This window comes from Maniola jurtina, chromosome 26, assembly GCF_905333055.1.
Source record: "Maniola jurtina chromosome 26, ilManJurt1.1, whole genome shotgun sequence".
NCBI lineage: Eukaryota > Metazoa > Arthropoda > Insecta > Lepidoptera > Nymphalidae > Maniola > Maniola jurtina.
This window is the reverse complement of record NC_060054.1, coordinates 5,884,243-5,899,722: the sequence shown is the minus strand read 5'-3', so window position 1 is coordinate 5,899,722 and position 15,480 is coordinate 5,884,243. Positions and strand designations below refer to the sequence as shown.

Sequence of the window (15,480 nt, the reverse complement as noted above, 5' to 3'; positions counted from 1 at the left end):
GTTTTTTAAGGTATGCAGCTGCTTGTTCGAGAGTTTAGTGCATGATGGATCAGCGTGGACCACTTTGTTGCACCTGCTGCATTCCAGGCCAGGAGACTTTCTCGTAATGTTTTTGTTGCACGATGCACATTTTTTAACAACCATTTTATCTGCGTCTTACATAAACCGAGAGACGGTAGTTTAAAAATTAATATAACACTACTGTATACGGCCGTATTCAACAAGCGCTCGTTACAGACTGACTTCAGATTTATTTATTAGTATAGATATAGATTTTACACATTTATAAAGCAACTTTTTAACTATTTATATATATTAACTTTAACAACAAGAAAATAATCAAAATGTTTCGTTTCAGTCGCTCCCCTACCCGCGAGTCTTGCGACAAATAACGAGATACAAGTGCCCCCAACTGAAGAAGCCGATACAAACGTCAGTTGCCGCTACAACAGATTAACAGATTGTTTTGTCAAATTATACGATGTTTTCTCTAAGAAAGTTGTACCAAGACAAGACGGAAAAGCTGTTAGGTCTTGTGTGAGTCAGAACATTGCATCCAAAGATACAAGTTCTCAGGCAACAAGTGAGAACGAAGTCTCTACAACAGAATATGTTGAACCTGTCACTAATAAAGTAAAAGTAATCGAATCGAAAACTTTACAAAATAAAACTGATTGTTTGAAGAATGTCATTGATATACAATGTTCGTTACAGAGTAGTTCACACACGGAGGGAAAATGTTTCATGTGTGATATTTGTAGAAAAGTGTTTAGACGAAAATGTCTCTTAGTTAAACACATAAAGACTCACGCTGAAGTAAGATGGCTCACTTGCAAGATTTGCCAGTACAAATGTAAATATCAAAGTCATTTGAAGCGTCATATGAGAACCCACACTGGTGACAAGCCATACTCCTGCAAGATATGCGAGTACAAATGTGCAGATAGAAATAATCTAATGAATCATACGAGAACTCACACTGGTATAAAAAAATTCTCGTGTAAGTTATGCGATTACAAATGTGCGCAAAATGGCAATCTAGTGAGGCACATGAGAACCCACACAGGTGACAAGCCATATTCATGTGAGATATGCGAGTACAAGTGTTCACAAAGTAGTAATCTAAGGGATCATATGAGAATACACTCTGGTATAAAACCTTTCTTGTGTAAGTTATGCAATTACAAATGTGCACGAAACAGCACTCTAGTGACGCACATGAGAACCCACACTGGTGACAAGCCATATTCATGTGAGATATGCGAGTACAAGTGTTCAGAAAGAAGTAGTCTAATGAAGCATATGAGAACTCACACTGGCATAAAACCTTTCTCATGCAAGTTATGCGATTACAAATGTGCACATAATTGCAATCTAGTGAGGCACATGAGAACTCACACTGGTGAAAAGCCATATTCATGTGAGATATGCGAGTACAAGTGTTCAGAAAGAAATAATCTAAGGGATCATATGAGAATACACTCTGGTATAAAACCTTTCTTGTGTAAGTTATGCAATTACAAATGTGCACGAAACAGCACTCTAGTGACGCACATGAGAACCCACACTGGTGACAAGCCATATTCATGTGAGATATGCGAGTACAAGTGTTCAGAAAGAAGTAGTCTAATGAAGCATATGAGAACTCACACTGGCATAAAACCTTTCTCATGCAAGTTATGCGATTACAAATGTGCACATAATTGCAATCTAGTGAGGCACATGAGAACTCACACTGGTGAAAAGCCATATTCATGTGAGATATGCGAGTACAAGTGTTCAGAAAGAAATAATCTAAGGGATCATATGAGAATACACTCTGGTATAAAACCTTTCTTGTGTAAGTTATGCAATTACAAATGTGCACGAAACAGCACTCTAGTGACGCACATGAGAACCCACACTGGTGACAAGCCATATTCATGTGAGATATGCGAGTACAAGTGTTCACAAAGTAGTAATCTAAGGGATCATATGAGAATACACTCTGGTATAAAACCTTTCTTGTGTAAGTTATGCAATTACAAATGTGCACGAAACAGCACTCTAGTGACGCACATGAGAACCCACACTGGTGACAAGCCATATTCATGTGAGATATGCGAGTACAAGTGTTCAGAAAGAAGTAGTCTAATGAAGCATATGAGAACTCACACTGGCATAAAACCTTTCTCATGCAAGTTATGCGATTACAAATGTGCACATAATTGCAATCTAGTGAGGCACATGAGAACTCACACTGGTGAAAAGCCATATTCATGTGAGATATGCGAGTACAAGTGTTCAGAAAGAAATAATCTAAGGGATCATATGAGAATACACTCTGGTATAAAACCTTTCTTGTGTAAGTTATGCAATTACAAATGTGCACGAAACAGCACTCTAGTGACGCACATGAGAACCCACACTGGTGACAAGCCATATTCATGTGAGATATGCGAGTACAAGTGTTCAGAAAGAAGTAGTCTAATGAAGCATATGAGAACTCACACTGGCATAAAACCTTTCTCATGCAAGTTATGCGATTACAAATGTGCACATAATTGCAATCTAGTGAGGCACATGAGAACTCACAATGGTGAAAAGCCATATTCATGTGAGACATGTGAGTACAAATTTTCAGAAAGAAATAATCTAAGGGATCATATGAGAATACACTCTGGTATAAAACCTTTCTTGTGTAAGTTATGCAATTACAAATGTGCACGAAACAGCACTCTAGTGACGCACATGAGAACCCACACTGGTGACAAGCCATATTCATGTGAGATATGCGAGTACAAGTGTTCAGAAAGAAGTAGTCTAATGAAGCATATGAGAACTCACACTGGCATAAAACCTTTCTCATGCAAGTTATGCGATTACAAATGTGCACATAATTGCAATCTAGTGAGGCACATGAGAACTCACACTGGTGAAAAGCCATATTCATGTGAGATATGCGAGTACAAGTGTTCAGAAAGAAATAATCTAAGGGATCATATGAGAATACACTCTGGTATAAAACCTTTCTTGTGTAAGTTATGCAATTACAAATGTGCACGAAACAGCACTCTAGTGACGCACATGAGAACCCACACTGGTGACAAGCCATATTCATGTGAGATATGCGAGTACAAGTGTTCAGAAAGAAGTAGTCTAATGAAGCATATGAGAACTCACACTGGCATAAAACCTTTCTCATGCAAGTTATGCGATTACAAATGTGCACATAATTGCAATCTAGTGAGGCACATGAGAACTCACACTGGTGAAAAGCCATATTCATGTGAGATATGCGAGTACAAGTGTTCAGAAAGAAATAATCTAAGGGATCATATGAGAATACACTCTGGTATAAAACCTTTCTTGTGTAAGTTATGCAATTACAAATGTGCACGAAACAGCACTCTAGTGACGCACATGAGAACCCACACTGGTGACAAGCCATATTCATGTGAGATATGCGAGTACAAGTGTTCACAAAGTAGTAATCTAAGGGATCATATGAGAATACACTCTGGTATAAAACCTTTCTTGTGTAAGTTATGCAATTACAAATGTGCACGAAACAGCACTCTAGTGACGCACATGAGAACCCACACTGGTGACAAGCCATATTCATGTGAGATATGCGAGTACAAGTGTTCAGAAAGAAGTAGTCTAATGAAGCATATGAGAACTCACACTGGCATAAAACCTTTCTCATGCAAGTTATGCGATTACAAATGTGCACATAATTGCAATCTAGTGAGGCACATGAGAACTCACACTGGTGAAAAGCCATATTCATGTGAGATATGCGAGTACAAGTGTTCAGAAAGAAATAATCTAAGGGATCATATGAGAATACACTCTGGTATAAAACCTTTCTTGTGTAAGTTATGCAATTACAAATGTGCACGAAACAGCACTCTAGTGACGCACATGAGAACCCACACTGGTGACAAGCCATATTCATGTGAGATATGCGAGTACAAGTGTTCAGAAAGAAGTAGTCTAATGAAGCATATGAGAACTCACACTGGCATAAAACCTTTCTCATGCAAGTTATGCGATTACAAATGTGCACATAATTGCAATCTAGTGAGGCACATGAGAACCCACACTGGTGAAAAGCCATATTCATGTGAGATATGTGAATACAAATTTTCACCAAGCAGTGGTCTAATGAAGCATATGAGAACTCACACTGCCGCTGGTGAAACGCCTTCATCAAGTTCGTGAGCCGCACGCCTCACTCCGCCGCCGGAGAATGCTCAGGAGATAGACTGTGCAACTGACTGTTTGTGTATATTACGACTAGCTGATGCCCGCAGCTCCGCTCGCTGGGATTTAGGTTTTTTTAAAAATCCCGTGGGAACTTGAATTTCGCGGGCAGAACCCGCTAAGCTAATTTCTTAACCATTAGTTTATAAAATGCGAAAAACCAAATTAAATTTGAATTTAGCCGGCAGGCCCGTCACTTCCACCTTAATATACTGTAACTCCTACACTTTTCTTAGCTATAAGTATATGAGAAATAATAAATGTGTAAGTACCTACCTATTAATGTATGCTTTTATTTACCCTCCTTTCATCTCATCCTAAAGGCCTGCACCGACGAGGGTCTTCTATTTTGTCCGTCAAACCGGCCAAGTGCGAGTCAGACTCGCACCGAGGGTTCCGTACTCAGGTTATTTTCCGACATTTTGCACGAAAATCAAAATTATTATGCATAAAAATAAATAAATATCTTTTAGAATGTACCGATAAAGCCCTTTCATGTAATACTTCACTTGGTATAGTTATCTTTAGGTACTATGAAGATTTAAAATACTTATTTGTTCATTCAACACATTTTAATTTTTTTTAGGGTTCCGTAAGCTCAAAAGTAAAAACGGAACCCTAATAGAATCACCTTGTCTGTCTGTCCGTCATGTCTATCAAGAAAACCTATAAGGTACTTTACGTTGACCTAGAATCGTACAATTTGTTGGAAGTAAATTTTTTTGAGCACTGTGTCTGGCAGATGGCCTCTCTTTGGAATCTGGATGATCCTAACAGACGATCGAACTTGGTGCGGCCGAACCAGCGAACTGTGCGGTGCGCTGGTTCAGCCGAGACAAAACAGACGAGCGAACCGAACCACGAACCGTCCAGTTGTTTTGTACTAGCAGTGCGTGAACACGTCTCGATATGCCGGCCGTTCTATCAAAACAGGCTAAAATCGCATAAGTTGCGGCAACTATCGTTGCTACATCCTCATTGCCTACAAAAAGAGAAGAAAAGAATGGGCAAAATTATGTCTTAAAAACAGACAATAGTACAATCATATGAGTCTTTATATAACTCCAACAGTTCTATAATAGCTCTTTTCTCTGAAACAATGCTATCTTCTTGGCGCTCGGAATCCATATTTGATGCGAACACGTTGCTACGTGTTGCGCGTACGGTGCATAGAGTAGGATTATATTAGCTGAACCAACAAATAGTTCGGTGCGCCGTCCACACGGCCGTATCGGTTCGGGAGCGCACCGCATTCGATGTGCAAACGCTCCGAACCAGCCGCACCTATAAAAATAATAATAATGTACGGCATACCGTGCGCCACACGAGAGAACATGGTACGACGGCGAACCGCGTTCGTGGTTCGGCCGCACCAAGTTCGATCGTCTGTTACTACTTTTATACTAGGTCTGTGGGATGATCTCAAAAATCTAATAATGACAATCAAAGCAAAGAATTGGTAAGACTTCGTCTGTGGTGGCGTTTGCTGGCGCGCGTGCGATGCTTTTTTGGAGTGTGTTTTTGTGAGAAGTGGCCGGTTTTTGTGTTCTGCTGGTGTTTATTGGTGGTGGAACTGGCTGGGAAGCGCTCTAAATGGCGCCGCGTGTATGTCGGCGGGCGCCGGCACAGACGGAGTCCATACTTATACATATAGTTTCCATAACTTGTGAATACTACAAACTTGACATTGGCTAATCTGTGTAAAGCCAGACGAGAGAAAAAAAAAACAAAAAAAAAGAATAGGTAAGTACCTAACTAATACCTAATCTGTGATGTAAGGGGCATGAGACGGGTCTGCCCGCGAAATTCAAATTTAATTTGGTTTTTCACAATTTGTAAACTAATACGACAACGTAGGCTTATGGCATTTTCAATTGCGACAATGGCAGTATCATCCTCACAGGTTTATATAAAAATCTTTACTTGAAAAGGTCCAGTTTAAGAAATTAATTAAAGTATCGACTAATTTGTGAGAATAGTCGATACTAGAATTAATTTCTTAAACTGAACCCTTTCAAGTAAAGATTTTTAAATCAACCTGTGAGGATGATATTGCCATTGTCGCAAATAAAATAACCATAAGCCTACGTTATCGTATTAGTTTACAAATTGCGAAAAACCAAATTAAATTTGAATTTTGCGGGCAGGCGCGTCGCTTCTACCTTTTTTGTGTTATTGAATTGAACGAAAGTCGAAAGTTTTAAAAGGACTTCGTCTGTGTTGGTGTTAACTAGCAGGCGTGCTCTGCCTTTTTGGAGTGTTTTTTTTGTTAAAACTGACTGGAAAGCGCTCTAAGGGGGTGCCGTGCGTATGTCGGCGAGCGCCGGCACAGACGGGGTCCATACTTGTATAGTTTAACTAACTTGTTACAAATAATTACAAACTTGACATTGGCTTATCTTTGTAAAGCCACACGAGAAAAAAAAAAAAGTTCTAAAAGTATATGAAAAGTATTAACCATAAAGCTATGTCAACACGGAACAATTACTAGTACTAGGTACTGTTTAGCGGATATGGCGGATTCGTGGTCTGTGCTGTTTAGCATTTGCTGTGCATTTGCTTGTGCGTATAACTTTTGCTCGAATATGGATCGAATGTTATGTCGAGCTTGACATTCAACTCAAAACACTAAGCCTTGAAAGAAAATGCAGTGTTGTGTGCCTTTCTGCAAAAGAACTTCCGACAATGTATCAACATCGGACGGAGAAGGGAAAGCGATTAGTTTTCATGGGTCAGTATGTTTCAGTTGACTTCTAAACCGTAGTCATGACTTAGCAGAGCTTTTACTTGTCACACTCCACAACAGTGATATAAATGAAAATCCATGTCTGCTCCGCAATGTCCAAGTTGCGAGTTAGTCCCTGATCAGTTCTGTGCTGACTGATGGTCTGAGCAGTAGTCAGTTCGTACAGATCAGCTGGTCACGCTGGTGGTCATTGAAACTGTCCTGCAGCCCACTTGCAGCAAACCAAGAGCTTTCAAGGAGTTATCAAAATGTGTGTGTATCTACTTGAAATATAACTGACTAGCCGATGCCCGCGACTTCACCCGCGTGGATTAACATTACGGAGCTCTTTGATTTTCCGGGATAAAAAGTATCCTATGTGTTAATTCAGGGTATAATCTATCTCCATTCTTAATTTCAGCCAAATCCATCCAGTAGTTTTCGCGTGATTGAGTGACAAACATCCACACTTTCCCATTTATAATATTAGTATGGATTAGGATTAGGATTACTGTATAAAACAAATCAGTATGGTACTATTTGTTGTGTATAACATAAAAGGTAATTTCCAGTTTTCCCCTTGAAATGCATCTCCGTACTGCCTGGCTTAGAGCCCTCGGCAAACAAGACAACCTTCCAGACTCTGCTGTGGTCTGCTCACAACATTTTCTAAGTGATGACATTTATGAAACAGAAAGTGGCTCAAGGCAAATATGTGCCGGTGCTATTCCTTCCACAGTGCAGGTAACTCATAATATCATGTTCTGTGTTGTCAGTTGTCAGTAAATCAAAAGCAATTAATCAGATCAAGTGTGGCTGAGGAAGAAGGAGCTATGACATTGGATCTGAATTTCCCTTTTTAACCTCCGACCAAAAAAGAGGGGTGTTATAAGTTTGACGTGTGTATCTGTGTATCTGTCTGTGGCATCGTAGCTCCTAAACTAATGAACCGATTTTAATTTAGTTTCGATTTAGTTTTAGATTTAGTTAGCTTGATCGAGAATGTTCTTAGCCATAATTCAAGAAAATTGGTTTAGCCGTTTGAAAGTTATCAGCACTTTTCTAGTTATTACTGTAACCTTCATTTGTTGGGGGTGTTATAAATTTTTAATTTACACTTGTTTCCTCATTTGTTATAGTATTGTATGGAAACAGTAATGTAGAAGTAACGTATAGTCTGTTTCCAGGTTTGCATGATATGCCTAGACACTGACAGCAAGCTGTTACTAATGAGTAAACTGAAATTGGATGAAGCATATGAGAAGTTAACCGGAGAGCCTGTAAGTTGATAATTTATGATGTGAAGTTATGTTTTGTATACACACAAGATGGAGTTAAATCCCTAGATTGGACCTACATCTATGTTCACACTTAAATGCTTTTGATAAATATGTTAGCAGTGTAAGGACAAACAAGGATTACTGAAGGAATGTCGGTGTTTTATAGGATATATTTCGGAGAGTGTGCGTAGGAACTTTTCGATCTTGTCCCCCCTTCACCATTTTACCACCGAACCGCAAGACGTCGGGCGAGTTTCCATCCTTATGTCGTCGACATTCCATCTACACGCACGAAACGTTTTGCGTCTTCATTCCTCATACGCATGGCTAAGGTTTGGAATACTCTTCCGCGATCTGTGTTTCCTACCAATTACAATCCGGGTATCTTTAAAACAAGAGTGAATAGGCACCTTCTAAGTAAGCGCGTCCTATCTTAGACCACATCATCACTTTCCATTAAAAAAAAAATGTCTGACTAAATATGTTGTTTCAGTTGTGTGATCAAGGAAAACTAAAACAGACACTTTGCGTACAATGTGCTCATAGATTGATAAACTTCAGTAGATTTAGAGACATGAGCTTGAGAGCCCGTGCACTGATGATGGACTTAGTTGAGAAACATGAATCAGTGAGTACTTAACACATAATATGAACTGATTAGTTCCACCTTTGCTTTCAAACTTGCATTCTTTCTATATGCTTGTACTGTACACATTGAATATTTAACTTGTCTGCCAACAGATAACAAGACATCATATTACAATGATAAACCGCACAAAACACCAACTAACAAGCAATATGGTGGTGACATCGCTAGGCCCAGACCACTGTGACTTACACATACTAGAACATCTCTCAGAAGACAACCAGGAAGAATCGGAGGAAAGCAAACTAGAAGGTATCATGAAAATTGAAGGAAACGATGAGTCCACGTCGGCTGATGAAGACATGGAAATGGAGAATGAAGATGACAAAAATTTAATTGATTTTGTTGAGAATCCAGTAAAGTACGAAAGTGCTCCCTTCCAATGTGCATGTTGTTGGGAGGAGTTTGTCCATGAACATGCGTACATGCAACATATGAGCAAGCATGTCCAGGTGAGATAGCCGAGTGGTTCAGACGTCCGCCTCCTATTCAGGAGTTTGGGTTCTATCCCGGCCATGCATCTCTAACTTTCTAAAAGCTGTTAGGTCTTGTGTGAGTCAGAACATTGCATCTAAAGATACAAGTTCTCAGGCAACAACAGAATATGTTGAACCTGTCACTAATAAAGTAGAAGTAATTGAATCTTTCCTGAGTTATGTGTGTTGAAATCAATTAAATATCACATGCTTTAACGGTTAAGGAAACAATCATTGCCGAAGGAGGAAACCTGCATGCCTGAGATGGTGGGTTAAGACCAAATGCTTCTCATTCTGAGAGGAGACACATACTCATTAGTGAGCCGGCAAAGCGTTGGTACTTGGTGATGATGATTGATCACTTCCATCATTTTGTGAAATTCATATAAGTAATAGCTTGTTTAGTTTTGAAGGGGCTCTCTCAAACTCTCAAAGAATAAGTATTATGAGTTTGTCTTGTATTTGGCAGCAAGGTGACGGTGATGGTGAATGTGTGACGTCACAAGAATGCAAGCCTCATACAGCTGTGAGCCCCAGCTCTGCACACTCTGCACTCAGCACTGAGAACAAGTCAGTATACCTGCCACTACCAATAACGTTTACTTCAAATTACTGTTAGAATACTCAAAAACAAAATCATTTATTCAAAATAGGTACTATTGTACACCTTTTCTTTGTCCATTTTTTAGATTTGAAAGATGATATAGTGGTGATAATTAATTACGTTAACTTAAAACTAAAGCTATGAGCGTTCCGAACGCGCCCAAGTCTGAGAAGAGCCCACAACAAACTCAGCTGGGTATTCTTTTTTTATTATCACCACTTTACAAAAACTTTACTTTTATACTAGTTTATATTCTACTACTACTATTTTACTACTACTTTATATTCATAATAACCCAAAAAAAATTCACATCTGATAATTTCATTTTTTTTTTGTTTTTTTTTTTTTTTTTTGGTACAATTATATACAAAACTTTTACTACAATAATTATCTTAATTACTTTAATTATTTTAATTTTTCATTATTTTATTTTAATATTACTTTTAATTTACGTAATTTAATTTGTATAAAATTATGGACACAATTTATAATTGTCTGAAATAAAATATTTTTATTTTATGATGGGCACTTTTGGTCCAGGGGCAACCAGGGGTGGTCTTTTTGACGACTAGGTATAACTAGTAGTAATTTTAATTTATAATTATTAATGTTTTAGAATTTACTTATTATCCTTAATGATTTATTATTTTTGTAAATTGTTTCTTTTTATTTTATATTTTTTATTAAATATAAAACTATAACTATTTCAATAAATAAAAAAACTGTCTTTTATTATTATTTATTTATACTACTCGTAGTATCAGAACTCACAGTAATACAGTAGTAGTACCTGTTCCTCCTCTCTAACCTGCTACATGCAGTACAGCTGCCTGCTGGCTAGTGGCTCCCCGGTACACTCTAGATACATTCTGATAATATATTTCACAGGCAGGCGGACTTCAGCCCTTCTGCACATTCTACTCAAACCTTAGGTAAGATACAGCGTTATTTATCACTGAATGATGGCTGCAGCTTCGCCCGCATGGATTGGTCAGATCCCCTGCAGCATCAGGATTGAGGAGTTGGAATCCAAATTTTTTTATGGAACAATGTCACAAAGTTACTCTATCGATTAAAAAAAAATTACGAAAATCGGTTCAGAAATCTCTGAGATATCAGTGTACTGTTAGTAGAAAACACAACTCCTCCATTTTTTAAAGTCGGTAACAAAGTAGCCTATGTTACTCCTTGGTTAATCCTCTACTTGTCTGTGAAAGTCTTGTCATTCAAAGTTCAGCCATTCCGAAGATTAGTCCGTTCAAACAGACAAACACTTCAGTTTTATTTATTCGTATATAGATATAGATATTACACATTTATAAAGAAACTTTATGCACAAGAAAATAATCAAAATGTTTCGTTTCAGTCGCTCCCCTACCCGCGAGTCTTGCGACAAATAACGAGATACAAGTGCTCCCAACTGAAGAAGCCGATACAAACGTCAGTTGCCGCTACAACAGATTGACAGATTGTTTTGTCAAATTATACGATGTTTTCTCTAAGAAAGTTGTACCAAGACAAGATGGAAAAGCTGTTAGGTCTTGTGTAAGTCAGAACATTGCATCCAAAGATACAGGTTCTCAGGCAACAAGTGAGAACGAAGTCTCTACAACAGAATATGTTGAACCTGTCACTAATAAAGTAAAAGTAATTGAATCAAAAACTTTACAAAATAAAACTGATTGTTTGAAGACTGTCATTGATATACAATGTTTGTTACAGAGTAGTTCACACACGGACGGAAAATGTTTCATTTGTGATATTTGTAGAAAATTGTTTAAACGAAAAAGTCTCTTAGTTAAACACATAAAGACTCACGCTGAAGTAAGATGGCTCACTTGCAAGATTTGCCAGTACAAATGTAAATATCAAAGTGTATTGAAGCGTCATATGAGAACCCACACGGGTGACAAGCCATACTCCTGCAAGATATGCGAGTTCAAATGTGCATATAGATCTAATCTAATGAATCATACGAGAACTCACACTGGTATAAAAAATTTCTTGTGTAAGTTATGCGGTTACAAATGTGCACATAATAGTAATCTAGTGACGCACATGAGAACCCACACTGGTGAAAAGCCATATTCATGTGAGATATGCAAGTACAAGTGTTCACAAAGAAGTAGTCTAATGAAGCATATGAGAATTCACACTGGTATAAAACCTTTCATGTGTAAAATATGCCATTACAAATGTGTACAAAATAGCATTCTAGTGAGGCACATGAGAACCCACACTGGTGACAAGCCATATTCATGTGGGATATGCGAGTACAAGTGTTCAGAAAGAAGTAGTCTAATGCAGCATATGAGAATTCACACTGGTATAAAACCTTTCTCATGCAAGTTATGCGATTACAAATGTGCACGTAATAGCAATCTAGTGAGGCACATGAGAACCCACACTGGTGACAACTGACAAGCCATATTCATGTGAGATATGTGAATACAAATTTTCACAAAGGAGTAGTCTAATGAAGCATATGAGAATTCACATTGGTATAAAACCTTTCATGTGTAAAATATGCCATTACAAATGTGCACTAAATAGCATTCTAGTGACACACAGAACCCACACTGGTGAGAAGCCATATTTATGTGAGATATGCGAATACAAATTTTCACAAAGGAGTAGTCTGATGACGCATAGGAGAACTCACACTGGCATAAAAAAATTCTCGTGTGAGATATGTGATTACAAATGTGCAGAAAAGGGAGGTCTCGTGAAGCACATGAGAACTCACATGGGTATAAAACCATTCTTATGTAATTTATGCAACTACAGGAGTGTAACAAATAGTTATCTTGTGAGGCACATGAGAACCCACACTGGTATAAAACCATACTTATGTAATTTATGCGACTACAGATGTGAAGCAAATAGTAGTCTTGTGAGGCACATGAGAACCCACACTGGTGAAATGCCTTTTTCATGTAAAATTTGCGAGAAAACATTTTCACAGAAAAAATGTTTAGTAAATCATATGAAATCCCACACTGCCGCTGGTGAAACGCCTTCATCAAGTTCGTGAGCCGCACGCCTCACTCCGCCGCCGGAGAATGCTCAGGAGATAGACTGTGCAACTGACTGTTTGTGTATATTACGACTAGCTGATGCCCGCAGCTCCGCCCGCTGGGATTTAGGTTTTTAAAAATCCCGTTTACAAACTTTTGATTTCTCAAGACAAAAGTAACCTCTCCGTAATAGCCCGTCCCCGGGATGCAACGTGTTTCTATACAACGTAAAAACATTTAAATGGATGATCCTTTTAAAATTCCGAGGGACCACCAGGTTTTAGGAATGCAATTCCTTACAGCATCAGGGTTGAGGAGTTGGGTCTTCGAGGTCAACGACAAAGTGTTTACTTAGTAGAGATACCTTCAATATCAATTTATAACCGACAGTTTCTAAATCTCATCAGCTTTGGTGGTCAGGTCTCCTGCAGCATCAGGATTGAAGAGTTAGAATCCAAATATTTTTATGGAACAATGTCGCAAAGTTTATCGATTAAAAAAAAATTACGCTAATCGGTTTAGAAATCTCAGAGATATCAGTGTACATAGGTAAAAAAACACAACTCCTCCATTTTTGAAAATCGGTTAAAAAGGCAAACTCTGTTACTCCTTGGCTAATCCTCTACTTGTCAGTGAAAGTCCCGTCAAAATTGGTCCAGCCGTTTCGAAGATTAGCCCGTTCAAACAGACAGACAAATTTTAAAAACGTGTGATTCAGATAAGGTATCGTTCAAATAACCACATGAGCTTAATATGAGGTAGTTATTTCGAAATTACAGACAGAGACTCCAATTTTATTTATTAGTATAGATTTTATTGATAACGTTTTTACCTACATTTAGCTCAAAGTTTGTTAGTTTGTAAGTATTTAAAGTATGTAGTTGTTATACCTAAATTAAATTATTTTTTAAATAAATAAATGTTATTATCATTTATTTCATTAAATTTCAATATAATTCTTTTAAAATTTACAAGCTTTGGTATATTTTTGATGTTCTTTATATTAGATACTAGCTGATGCCCGCAGCTTCGCCCGCGTGGATTTAGGGTCTGAAATCCCGTGGAAACTTTTGATTTCCCAGGACAAAACAAAATGTTTTTAACAAATAAAATGTATATCAAACTTTATTCTGCCTTTTATTTATTTTTACAACATCCTCGCATGATATAGGAATGGATTTTTTTTTCTCTCTGGCTTTACAAAAATTAGCCAATGTCAAGTTTGTAGTTATTTGTAACAAGTTAGTTAAACTATACAAGTATGGACCCCGTCTGTGCCGGCGCTCGCCGACATACGCACGGCACCCCCTTAGAGCGCTTTCCAGTCAGTTTGAACAAAAAAAAACACTCCAAAAAGGCAGAGCACGCCCGCCAGCTAACACTAACACAGACGAAGTCCCCAATGGATTAGATAGATAGGGAATTTTAATTGTGCGGAAATATCTTGACAGCCAATCATAGCGCGCGTCCGTCCGCTATTGGTTGTTGCCTACGCGCCATGTTTTGTACGCGCGAATTATGAGCGAGATAGCACGAGTCTGTTGTTCTTGTGTTTAAAATCTTAACGTCAAGCAATAAGGTCTATATTTTGGTTTATTTTGCTTTAGTCAGCGTTAGGGGTTTTCTGCGCAAACGAATTTTGTCAATGCGACCTTATAAAAGATGGTATAGCCTATCCGCAGAATTAAGTTTAGTTAATATAGCGCTCTCTCTACCTAATCCCATACAAAAACAGAGAAAGCGCTATACTGACTTCATTCCTCGCATAAGTTAGTATCTTACATTTGGAATTAGTATAACGCTCTCTCTGTCACGTATCCATACATATGATAGAGCCAAACAGAGAGTGTTATATTAGGAATTAGAATAGCGCTCTCTGTTACGTACCCATACAAATGATAGAACCAAAGAGAGAGTGTTATATTAGGAATTAGAATAGCGCTCTCTCTGTTACGTACCCATACAAATGATAGAGCCAAACAGAGAGAGCACTATATTAATTTCATTCCACGGAGAGAGTATAGTAGGTAGGTAGGTATAGTTCGCGACATGTTGACATGGCAATCGGGGTGGGGACGCCCCGAACACCCGCACGTCATAGGTACTGTATCCCTTGATGATAGAAGAGAGCCACCCCGTATCGATTTATTAACCCCAGACCTAAAAAGTGGGGTGTTATAAGTTTGACATATGTATCTGTGTATCTGTCTGTGGCACCGTAGCGCCTAAACTAATGAACCGATTTTAATTTAGTTTTTTTTTTTTGTTTGAAAGGTGGCCCGATCGAGTATTCTTAGCTATAATCCAAGAAAATCGGTTCAGCCGTGTGAAAGTTATCAGCTATTTTCTAGTTACTGTAACCTTCACTTGTCGGGGGTGTTATAATTTTTTTTAATTTACACTTGTTTACGCGATTAATAGGTATGTAGATTAGTGTTGCTTGGTAACCAAATATTATGTCAATAATACTGTTATGATCATTTA

The 15,480-nt window shown here is 38.1% G+C and overlaps 3 protein-coding genes across 3 annotated transcripts in view; all 3 read left to right on the top strand.

Moving 5' to 3' along the window:
• LOC123878302 (zinc finger protein Xfin-like) overlaps positions 1-12,400 on the top strand; it is a 41,629-nt gene extending 29,229 nt beyond the window's left edge. The window contains exons 10-11 of the mRNA XM_045925447.1: positions 1,151-4,092; positions 11,972-12,400. Coding sequence (XP_045781403.1) covers positions 1,151-4,092; positions 11,972-12,400 — 3,371 coding nt within the window. The remainder of the gene's footprint in view (positions 1-1,150; positions 4,093-11,971) is intronic.
• Positions 6,736-8,893, top strand: LOC123878399. Its single transcript, XM_045925595.1, has 4 exons — positions 6,736-6,979; positions 7,546-7,717; positions 8,161-8,253; positions 8,747-8,893. Exons 1-4 carry the CDS (start codon positions 6,894-6,896, stop codon positions 8,891-8,893), a joined length of 498 nt encoding a protein of 165 aa, XP_045781551.1. The 5' UTR covers positions 6,736-6,893.
• Positions 12,401-12,455: 55 nt separating the features above from the next.
• LOC123878383 (zinc finger protein 436-like) lies at positions 12,456-13,131 on the top strand. The gene has a single exon (XM_045925581.1). It carries the CDS (start codon positions 12,456-12,458, stop codon positions 13,011-13,013), a length of 558 nt encoding a protein of 185 aa, XP_045781537.1. The 3' UTR covers positions 13,014-13,131.
• Positions 13,132-15,480: the final 2,349 nt, after the last annotated feature.

Coding starts and splice junctions, on each gene's coding strand:
- LOC123878383 (XM_045925581.1), top strand. CDS start 12,456: ATGAAGCATATGAGAATTCACATTGGTATAAAACCTTTCATGTGTAAA.
- LOC123878399 (XM_045925595.1), top strand. CDS start 6,894: ATGCAGTGTTGTGTGCCTTTCTGCAAAAGAACTTCCGACAATGTATCA. Junction 6,980..7,545: donor AAAGCGATTAGTTTTCATGG/GTCAGTATGTTT, acceptor GGTAATTTCCAG/TTTTCCCCTTGAAATGCATC. Junction 7,718..8,160: donor CTATTCCTTCCACAGTGCAG/GTAACTCATAAT, acceptor GTCTGTTTCCAG/GTTTGCATGATATGCCTAGA.